Source organism: Apteryx rowi, unplaced genomic scaffold (assembly GCF_003343035.1).
Source record: "Apteryx rowi isolate R43461 unplaced genomic scaffold, aptRow1 scaffold_206, whole genome shotgun sequence".
NCBI classification, from domain to species: Eukaryota; Metazoa; Chordata; class Aves; order Apterygiformes; family Apterygidae; genus Apteryx; species Apteryx rowi.
In genome coordinates, this window is record NW_020448375.1 from 1071774 (window position 1) to 1083826 (window position 12053).

Genomic DNA, 12053 nt, shown 5'->3' on the forward strand with positions numbered 1-12053 from the left:
TCTTACTGGCAAGTTTCCCAAACGTATCTCATATATCCGCTGATTTAAACAGTTTTATGTCCAGATGTGACTTCTTCCAAAGCTGAATGGCCACCCTCTTTACCCTCCTCCTTGCAGCTAGCATCCCAGTCACAGTGAGCTGTACTATTACTTGGCCACCAAGGCCAATCATGATGTGAAACAGCTTCTTCATCCAGAATGATGACATCTGGCCAACCAAGGCTTCTGAAAGATTATCTAGCCACTGGACCCTTCCCTAATGTGGTATCAAGAGCTATATTTATACAGTTTGCATCAGATGGGCCAAGGACTAGGTTTTAGTCTGCTGCAGCACACTGCTTGAGCTACACGTGTCCCTACTGCCTGCAAGAGACAAAATGGGTGAAAACCAGACCCAACCCACCCAACATATCTACTTGAATTTTCCCTTCCTGAGTTGGTCCGGATTCAAGAAACAATATGAATCAATGAGGAGACAACAGCTGGAGAGTCTGGGCTAAGCTAAAAGCTCAAGTCCTGAACTAACATGACAGTATACATTCACAACAGGAGTCCTGCTGCTTATGAGATAATACATAAAAGACATAAGTTTCCTTAGACTACCTAACATGGTATAGGGAACCAGCAGTCCTTTCACAAAGCTGAAAAAAAACAACAGCCTAACGTTTAAGAAATAAATGTCAAATTCCTTAGTTCCTAAATTATTTGTCAACTGCTTTCTCAGGTCCTGGCATATAAATTATCTCTGGGCAAGTGATTTATTTTCTGTTACATTATTTTGGTATTATGCGACCTAAGAGAATGGGCAAAGATTATCTGAACATGCATGTACAGTTGTTTTTGTGCACCAAAAAAGAATCCAAGAGCTTCCAAACTGGAAATTCTACTTACTAAAGGGCTAAGCAGATTGAATGTGAGTAGCACCTGAATATTGCTAGATATCATTATTGCCAGTATGAAAGAAAAGTGACGGAACCTATAAAACTTCAATTCAATGGGAGAAAAAAGTACTTATCCAGGAGTTAAACTACTTAACTACAACCTATTCATGATCATTTCTTCCTTACAGAAGTGGAATACTTGGAAACGAGCAATGTGAAAAGAAGAAACAGGGAATAGTTGGTAATGCTGCATTGCAGCTTTGAACAGAAGAGCAGAAGACAGAGTGGCTATAGTGAAACAGGAAAAAAAAATACGGCAAAATGAGTCCAATTGTTATATCTTGCCTGTTTTTACATTTTTAAAACTTTTTGACCTAATACCGAAAGTGATCTTTGCATCTTTTGCTTCCTGTTCAGCAGAGTGTGTAATAAGTAGTTCTGAAACAAAAGCACACTTATTCTGGCATTTAGCCGCTCCTGAGGTGAAAAAGCAGTTCAGTTCTTGTGATTGCTGCTCACATGGAGCAATGGCGTTAGCAGTTAAAGCCCAAGGCAAGCAGGCTGGAGCTGCTACTTATTATGTCCATGTACAGTACTTAAGGTGATGCAGCATATCTGCACTACTTTAATAGAAATAATCAATAAAGATAGTCTTACAGTAATATAGATACCAACAAAGTGAAAACTATTGGCTGCTGTTTTTTATTGCATTATCTGTCATTTTAATTAATAAAAGCATGATTTATGTTATTAATTGTTGCCTCTACACTCTATTTTTACTAAGTATACCTTATATTATAAGCTATTTAACAAAAGCCATCTTAAGAGGGGGAGAGGGAAAGGGGAGAAGTACAGAGAAAGGAAACCCCAAGTAATACAAATGCTGACATAGCCATACGAAGTTTCAAAGAAGGTGGTTATATATTATTTTAAATAAGTGGAAAACAGAATTCATATTATAGGCTTAAATCACCTAAGTATAAGAATAATGAATCAAAACACACTGCAGGCAGCAAAATTTTGCATTTCAGGCTTACTAATGCTTGATTTTATTATATCTCAAACTGTTTTCACTCAAACTACTCTCAGAAATTCCTTGGACATTTCTTCTAACTTCACGGTAATTTGATAAAGCTGAGTAGACTGAAAGCTTCTGTTTATCATGTCTGTGCACTATATTGTCTATAGGTTTGCACCTGAAAGGAGAAACGTGCAAAGATGCTGAGTTTCTCTTAGTGACCAAAGCTTTCCCTCTCAGTTCTTTTTGTCCTTCCACCCCTCACTTCTTCTCTGAAAGTCCCTTTGTAGCTCACTGTGACCGCAATACTTCTCTCTTGTCCCTCTTGTGACAGTTCTTTAAGATCTTGCTTGAGCAAGGTTTAACTATTTGGAGGTGACTGCTTAGCCCTAGCAGCTTATTCAGGAACAGCCTCTGAAGTACATTAATAGATTTCTTCCACGCCGAGGGAGCTCCTTTCCATTCAGCCACTGCTCCGCCCCTTCATCTCTTCAAAAGCCCCATATCAAAAACCTTCCATTTCTACAAAAGTTCTTTATGTTCTTCCTTGTTCATCCAGCTTTTCCCCAGAGCCAGTCTTTTACTAATATAAACATGGATTGGTATTTGCTGGCAAGCCATTTTTAGTCTACTATACATTCTACAGATGTTCAACATTCGTATCACATTCACTATGTGCTACTGTTTCCCTTAAATATATTATGGCTGGACAAAGACATGACCATTTAAAAAGACCTGTATGGCAGTGAAGCCTTTTTCTCCACATCATGGCTCAGAAAGCTTGAGCCATATCAAAGGGTACAGGTTGAAGAAAAGTGAGGATGTAGAATTATCAAACACATTGTCCACAGCTAGAACTAAGTGCCAAAATACGATCCTAGATAGGTTGCTGGACCAAAAAACTCTGCAGCTGGTAAGGAAGTGAGAGAAGGGAGAATTAGTATAGGTCAAACTAGAAGGCTCAATCAAAAGTTTCTCCATGAAAATTTAAACACTCATGTTTGGTCAATCAGAAAAATGTCATTTTGACTCAAACTGAAATAAAATATTTTACTTGGGTGTTTATTAAATTATTTTTTAAATTAAAAAAAATACTTTTAAAAACCCTGAAAATTCAAATAAAGCATTTCAGTAATAAAAGACTTTTTGCCAAATTATTCAGTAAACATAACATGAAATCACAAATTATATCATTCCAGTTCTTCCTCCCTAGTTGCATTATGCAATGAATTTATTTTTCTCTGGGGAAAAAAAGACCTGACTAACTATGTTTACAATCAAATCCAAATATATTAAAATTGCTCAGTCCTAAAACACTGGTGTGAATAATTACACATTCCAAAGATTAGCATTACTAATGATCAAAACATATATATGTATATATATTTATATATCTATAAAATCATGGGAAGAGTGAACATCACTTTTACCATTTGCAGTAATCACCAACATTTTGTAACAATCAGAGTCCAATAGCAAGAGTTATACCACTGTAAAGTATCTTGGACAGTAAATGAGTGAAATTATTAGTAAGTGTCTCAGTAGACTGTGAGAGCATGGTTAGGCTATTAGACATGTTCTCCCCTTAGTGAAAATTGGCAGCTAATGTAAGACAATTGATACCAAATGATATTCTCCTCTGTTGTTTTCTATATGGAAGGCTTCATAACACTTGGCACAGTCTCACAAACATCTTCCAAAAATGAAGCATTTCTGAGCTGACAGTTACACCCTCACTATAAATTCTAAGGACAGTAGCAAAACTTCACTCAAAATACAGTAAAATATTGAATCACAAGATTGCAGAGTGAAAAGTTTCACCTAATCTAGGATTTCATTTTCCTCACAATCTCCTCAATGCAGAATATTTAAAAGGTGGTATCTGATATGGCATTGCCCTCCAGCCAAAAGAGTTCATGAGCATCTGCTTGGTCTTTGACTCTGCCACAGTATTCTCCAAGTAACTTTATATGAGTAACACTGTTGCCTTTTTTGCCCATCAATATGAACCAAAGTTCTAAAAGAAATTTTGCATAATGTCTTCCAACTTTTCTCACACACTGGGACAGATGCTCAGGCGGTATAAACATCAGCCCACTAAGGCTGGTTCATGTCAGCTTACAAGGCCATCTAGTCTACCTCCTTGCTGCAAAGCAAATTCAACTTTATCTAAAATACTCCCAACATACATTAGCATAACCTGTTTTTAAAAACTTCCAGAGATGGAGATCCTACATCTGCCTCAGGCAATCTATTCCAATGCTCAAAGAGCCTTACCGTTAGGTTGTATTTCCTCACACTCAGCTAAATTTCCCCTGCTACAGTTAAAAATCATTGCTTCTTGTACAGGCCCAAAGGACATGAAGAATAGTTTATCCCCTTTACCCCTCTTTACGGCAGTCATTCATGCATGTTAAGACTTCTACCATGTCTCCTCAGATTTCTAGATTAAACAACTATTTCTATCTTTTCTCAGAAATCATGTTTTCTGTACCTCTCCTATCATCCTTCCCAGTCCTTCCCAATTCTTTCCAGTTCACCTGCACAAGTAACCTTAATCTGCCACTTATTATGAAACCACCAGTTTCTCTACCCTGTTACTCTATCAGCCTGCAATAGAGCAATTCACACTTACTCCATTTTCCCTACATGCAATTTTCTTTTAATTAAAAGCTCAGTGATATTTTAACACAGAGAATTTTAGCCACTTGGAAAGTAAAAAGCTAACAGTGTTCTGTAATGCAGAGAAATAATCAAATACAATACACAATGACTATAAAGTCTGATTTACAACTAAGAAACACTCCTAATGTAGTTTTCCACAGAATCATCTAGATCAGTCCCAATTTCCTGCATAGCAATGACTTGTGGTCTAATGATCACAAATTTACTAGGCAGAGATAAAAACAGGAATGGAAAGTACCTTAAAAACCTGACCAATTATGGAAAGCTATTTCAAGTCCTACAAAAGATCCGATGACAACTTTTTATCTTCTGTGAAGACAAACTAATTGGATAATCTGTGAAGCAGTTATTCCACTTCAGATCCCATCGAAGCTTTCCTTAATCATTCAAGTAGTAAATCCCTGAAGTTCATTAGTGGATCACAACCAATACTCTAAGAAGGGATGCATGCATTGATTTTAGCTTTGTCTCTGTCCACCAAACCTTGCTAGTGTAGATGCAGCCCTCAGACTTCCCCTGTTCAATATTAGTACTGTGTTCACTACAGAAGAAATAAGACACACTAAATCTAACCCTTAATTCACTTTCAGTGTCATTAATTCTGCCAACTATTTCTGAGTACTCACTTTTTCGAAATCATCAACAGATTGGGAGACTATAAAGATTTAGGTTTATTGTGCCAGGTGTTAGGCATGAGTGCATTCCCAGCAACAAGATTGTACTTTTTATGAAAAACCTCACAGTAAGAAATAGAGTTGTACCACAGGTTGGCCATGCTTAGATCAAAATATAAAATTCAGTTTTTTAAAGAAAAATTTCCCTTACAGAAACCAGGTCAGTCTTAGCAACATTCTCACTACAAAAAGTCTTCAATCAGGGCTGACAGAAAATAAATCCACAGTGCCAAAGTCAATAAGTAAATAAGATCCAATGATCACAGAGTGATCATTTACTCCTCACAGAGATGGAGCAGATGCTTTGGTATTTGCAAAAATATCCCCTTTAGCATGGATTCAGCTGGGAGTTCAGCTATGGACATCCTACCCTGTTAATGGGACAACCAGAATCCATGCCATTGAAACCTTTTCTCTCTGGAGTTCAGCAAAGACAAATGAAATGAAACTTAGTTCAACAATCTAAAACTATTGATACAATAGCCTATAAAAAAGGCTATCTTCTGCACATAGAAAAGTCTGTCAAAAAAAAAAAAAGCATGCCTTTTCCTGAATAACTTTTATAAAAGTCAGTAAAATTCTACCCTAGTTTTAATAAATAAATATGAAAGCAATGAAAACAGAAGCTTCAGCTCAATGGAACTGCAAGTACTCTACCCAGTGTCTCTACTAGCTTGGAGATATTTCATAGATATTAGGACAGGCACACAGTCATTTTATTGTGTACTTCATATTACACTAGGTATAATACGTATTTATAGCCTTTTTGTTTTTACAGTAACCTCTCAAGGAGACAAAACTGAGCAAAGTTAACATTCGGGTTACTTTGTGATATATCAGCTGCAATCAGCAAGTTCCAGCAGCTCTATGGCATTCCAAGTCTTTCATCACTTCAAAGGTGTAACAGACACCGACAAGCCCTGGAACAAGTCCGTTGCTTGCCTCTGGAGCTCAATATGCAACCTCTGATACATGCTTTCAGCTCCTAAGCACCAGAGAGGCAAGAAGGTCTTTTGTGTAGCAGGTTATTTTCATAACTGTGCATTAACCCCACTCAGTGAATTAGACTTCAAACAGGGCTGCTAAGCTAAATCTTTTCCTCACTTAAGAATGATCTTGTTTACAATACAGTACCTATTTTTAAAAGGGTTAGTAATCAACTATTTTGATTTTCCCACTAGTTATCATTACTTTTTGTGAAACTAACACTGAAAACTCCAACCAAGTTCAATTTTCAGTAGACCTGACTGTTGTCCACATACCTTACTACAGAGAATTTACCATTTGAACGAACAATGGGTGGGAAAAAGGATTATTACCCTCCCTTTGTAGACAAGAAATTACAGTACAGAGAAATCAAGTCCAAGGCTTTTAAGCTCAAAATCCAAAAATCTGGTTCCAGAACAAAGTCAGGCAGAGTTATAGGATTCTCAAGTCTAGAAAATAAAGACAAAAAAAAAAAAAAGACCAAGAAATTCAGGTGCCCAAATACCAACTTCCCTTTGAAAAGCTCAGCTACAGAGACTAAACTTTAAATATTCTTTGAAATCTTGGTCCAAATAATTTTTGCAATTTGGCAGAAAGTCTGTGTCAGAATCAGGAACTCAATGTCTCAGATCAGTGTTTGCTTCTCAGTACTACTTCACTTAGATTACCCAGAGATCTCTGACTGCTCATCATTCTCAACTCAAGAGTCTATCCTCCAAAACCCAACAGGTACGACAGAGAGAGGGAGAAGGCAAACTGTGAGGAAGGAGAAAATTAGAACTGCAGCATTATGGAATGGCCTCAGCTAATTGATTTTTTGTGTTAACAAGACAATACATAATATCTCTCAAGAAGGCAACTTATATGCAGAATATCCAGAAGAGGACCATCCATGACAAAGAATGCTACTATAGAAGAGGTTTCCAGCCTAAATCATTCCATTCATAATTACATTATAATCTTACTACTGAAAATTTATAAGACATCTAACTTGCACAGAAATCAGCCTGTATTTACCTATACCATGCACCCACGTGAAAGATGTCAATATTAGTTAAGACTGTACACTTACATGTGTAATGTATATATATACATAAGTCTGCAGATAAACATTTATCCCCAAGGGAGGCTATTAATGAGACTGTGCTGTAGGGAAGATATCCAATTACCTTGAATGACATTTATATTTTAATCACATCACACTCACTGACGAGCTCAAGGTTTGATGAAGCAATCCTTGAAAGACTGTCTTTTTAATCAATTAGCTCCACAAACATCAGGGATATGTTGTTGACACTAAAAGTCATCTTACTAAATATACCACAATGCACACCAATTCTTCTATCTTCCTGCTAAGACAACGCTGTGATCTTCTAAAACATCCGAAAGAGCTGAAAAAGTTTTCTTTGCAGGACGTATCAAAAGCAGAATAACATGTATTTTACTAACAAACTGGGGCAAGTCTACTGGCAATTACAGCCACACTCAGAACTACCACTCAATGTATCTCTTCTTTTCAGGACAGAGAAAGAACAGCATTTTAAGGACATCATCATTCCCATGTAAAAGATCAGACCTGCTCAGAAATCTTTCTACAGTTGCCTTAACCTAATAAAAACAATTCAGTCAAAACAATTCCGATGCATCAAGCATTCCATAATCGATAAACGCCACTATCCACATGGAGCAGATGAAAGACTGATTACATTTAACATCAATCAGGCATCATAAAATGCTGCAAGTCATAGGAATAACTGTAAAATGAAGGAAACAGACATGCAAGATCCTAGTCCAATCATTCTTCAAATTGTTTTTTTTTTCTGTTAAAGTACATGCTCACAACTGTTATATTAAACAATAAACCCTTTCTACTTCTGAGACCTTACATGAAAGATCTTGCTTTTGAAAATCCACTTCTGTATGCACAGATACTTTTTAATAAAGTATCTAACAAACTAAGTGAAATGAGAATCGATTCTTAGTTAAAATTAAAGTTTAACTAGAGAGATATTTTACACTGTATAATGGTACACAAAACCTCTTCACTTAAAGCATATAACTGGTCAAATTACACAGAAGTGTCTTTGCTGGGTAAGTAGCACACCACCTATGCTCACTATGATCAGCTCAGCCCTGTCAAAATGCATAAGGCTGAATATTTTGAAAATGAAGATGATTTTGTTAGTCTTAAGCAACTGGGAAAAACTGTACAGCAGAACAAAAATACCACCATCCTCTCTACAGTCTGCAACTCATGGCTCCAGGGCTGTTTTGCTAAAGGTACTCGAAGAATAACTATTTACCCTTTCAGTAAAGTGGGCATCAAGTATGTTTTTCACTACAACCAGTTTTTTAATTAGTGCTTCTGACTTTCAGACAGCTGTAAGTCTTCAAATAAATCTCCCCTTACTAATCTTTCTTTCAATAGCAGTATATCCTGACAGCTAAAATAACCTTCAGCATTTGATCTTTGTAAATGCACAAAAGCTTGAGCTGCTTAATTTCAACACCTAAACTTATCTTTAATTGCTAACTGAACACTTAGCAATTGCTAAGAAGAGAGTATCTCATTATCGTTATTTAAAGTCTGTTGAAGTATTATTCATCCAAACCAATATACAACCATCAAAAACATGCATAATTTGTAACCATCTACATTTGCATGACAAAGGAGAACTTAAAAAAAAAATAGAAGTATAGGTTTTTGCCTTCAGTGGAATGATTAAAGATCGTAATTATGGCCAACGGGGGAAAAAAGAAAGTTGCCAGAGTCTAAGTACAGAGAAGGTGGTTGTTGCTGTAGAATACATTCAAATTGGCAATACAGTTAATTTCAACAATCATCAACATACGTTTTCACACTTCCATTTTTATGAAATGACATTTATCATCAACCAAAACTACAACATAGAATATGCATCTTTCCCTTTTGCATCTTAAGGTACAAAATATGTATATTACTCTGAGTTATATTAATCAGTAGGAGGAAGCTAAAAAGACATCTGGGAGGCACAGATGGTTCATCTGATTGGCAATGAGCTATGGAACCATTCTCTTCAAGGTCAGACTTCTAATATTGTAAATATTGGTAGTGACCCAAAGTCATCACCATCTTTGCAGAATTAAGTAATTTCCTTCAGTCCAGTTCCTAGTGGACAAATATCTATGCCGCAGCTGGCATCTCAACAGAGAAGATTTCAGACCTAGCCTCAAATCACTGGTGTTAATGGCATGCCTTTCCAAGGGGGAGGGGAACCACACTGCCTTTTCATTCCTAGAAATAGATTCTGCAGCAGAGCTTATATTGCTGCCGCCTGGATTCTGATTCCAGGGCTTCCCAATTCACCAGTAATTATTCATTCCTCAAAAGACACTTCAATGATCTCACAACTCCTTAAAAAGGGATGCTCTCGCTGTCTACAGAACCCCAGAAAGCACAACTAATATATAAACCTCTATAACTTAAAGAGGTTTTAAAAGATGAATAAGTACCTCCTAGGAAAATTGGAGAAAAATACTGAATACTATTCCAAAGCAAAAAAAAAAAAAAATATATATATATATATATTAGGTGTGAGGTTATCTAAATAAAAAAATCATTCTTTTGGTCTACCTAGAGATTATATTCTTGTAATCATTACAAACAAATAAAGTGCAGGTAGGTATTTAGTTTCTTGAAGACTTGCATGTGAGTTTAGAATGATATATATTTGGTACTTTTTGATATCATGATCTCTATATTGTCAATGAATGCTCTAAATGACCTATGATAATGTTGGAATTATTCCCCAGAACTCCAAGAAGGCAGGAGCTGAGCCACATTAAAATGTAAAAATTGTTTGCTTAGTCATTTGCCATTTGGCATTATGGTGACTCTACTGAAAGCATTTCCTTTAGCCACCCAAGGCTTTCAGTTAATTTCAGAACTACTGCATAAAGTAAGTAGCAAAAAATCACAGAATCTTTTAGAGGGGAAATGGGAGACTGATGGCAAGCATACCCTAAAAATTACTACTTATAATATAATTGGGCATGATTTTTATCCTGTGGAAAAAAGCTATATTAAAAGATCTCTTATTGGTGGTGTAAGTGATGAATTACACCTGCAATCATAATGGAGGGCAAGGTTTTGATGTAACATCAGATTCTGAGGTCTTTGCTCAACCTATTTTTCCATTTATTCTAGAAAAGAGTTATGTTAAAAGGAACAACTCTCAAAATAAGATGCAACTTAGTAGAAAGGTATCAAAGGTACCTTACAGGTTTTTGAAGGTATGAAAGTCTATCCTAAAATGAAGAGGACGACACTTTTAGCAAACAGGTTGCATTTTTCATAAAAGATTTGCATCAATATTCAAGAGAAATGAGCTCTGAGGAAAAAATCAAGTATCAGGATATTGGGCAATTAATTCATTAGCCATGAAAGGTTCAGACAGATATCAAATCAAAGCATTCCAATACAACTACCTGTAACTCAGTACCACGACTTAATAGATACCCTAGACTATTATTGCAGGCACCTGTTACAAACACAATCCATTGCTAAGTAGGCAAGCAAGTAAAGTGGCAGCAATCTGTATTTGATAATCTGATCCAATTTCTATAATACTTTAGAGGGATCATAAAGATTGAGAATATTCATCTTTAAATATTAAGAAACTGAAATGCAAATTTATGTAGAACAGAACTTTTCCTTGTTCAAATTCATAGAGAATGAGAAGTGCCCAAAAGAAAAAAACAGATGCAGCCCTGAAAGGGAAGGAGGAAGCCTCCCTGAAGTATACAGGGCAAATTAATGTGCAACTGCTTCCTGGTAAAGAGGCAAAAAAAGAGAGTGTGCCTTCAGTGATGGCTGTACTTCTTTCAGCATCTAAAGAAATCAGATTTTCATTGCTTTTCTTCCTACATACCAGTGTGTGGATATGCTTTCCAAGGCCAGCTAAAATACACTGTATTTTATATTCACCCTGCTGCCCTTCCCCAGGTGCCAGTACCCGCGCTGAGGCTCTGCCACCGGGAGCACCTGCCCCGGAGCATCCGGCGTTCGCTGCAGGTCCTGCGTGCTGCAAGCCAGCTATTTAGCTGCATTTACAACCTTGGCAGATCAGGCCTCGTATTAAAAACAATAATCATCCAAACGGAAAAACAAACAAACATAAAAAGCAGCTAGATATTTTGTACACTTCTCTCACAAACAGTAGTTTCTCCGACAAAAAAAATCCCGCAGGTCCTCGGCAAATCCCTAGTGTCCCAGGACGGAGAGGGCTCCCCGCGTTCCCCGAACAACCCAAGACCCGGGAGGGTGGAAGAGGAAGAAAAAGAAAAAAAAAAAAGAAAAATGAAAAAAACACCCGGGGCAAGGAGGGGACAACCCCCTCGCCCCACCGCGCCCCCCGGACGGGGCAACGGCGACAGCTCCGTCAACGATTAAGGGAGCTGAGGGGAGACTGTTCCCCCGCGCCCCGGAACGAGGGGCGCTCCTCTGCGGGGTGACTTCCCCCCCCCCGCCGATGCCCCGGCCCGAGGGGCGCTCGCCCCGCGTGGACACCCCCCCCCCGGCACCGCGGCCGGGGGCCGAGGGCGAACTCGGGCGCCAGAGGGGAAGCGGGGCCGACCCCGGCGGCGGGCGGCGAAGGAAAGTTGAGGTAGTTTCGGAGGCGGCTGGCGGCGGCGCCCCGGCAGAAGTTTCCCTCCCCCGCCCGCTCCCGGCGCGGCACTCACACGAAGACCCCGAAGAGCAGGACCCGTATGCCGATCTCGATCGCCAGCTCCCGCATGGTGGGTCCCGGCGGGCTCCGGCAGCCCCGC

General features: G+C 38.2%; 1 protein-coding gene across 1 annotated transcript in view; it reads right to left on the reverse strand.

Annotated features, from left to right (window-relative positions):
• Positions 1-12022, reverse strand: part of PLPP4 (phospholipid phosphatase 4) — a 69026-nt gene extending 57004 nt beyond the window's left edge. Inside the window, exon 1 of the mRNA XM_026063973.1 lies at positions 11967-12022. Coding sequence (XP_025919758.1) covers positions 11967-12022 — 56 coding nt within the window. The remainder of the gene's footprint in view (positions 1-11966) is intronic.
• Between the last annotated feature and the right edge of the window lie 31 nt (positions 12023-12053).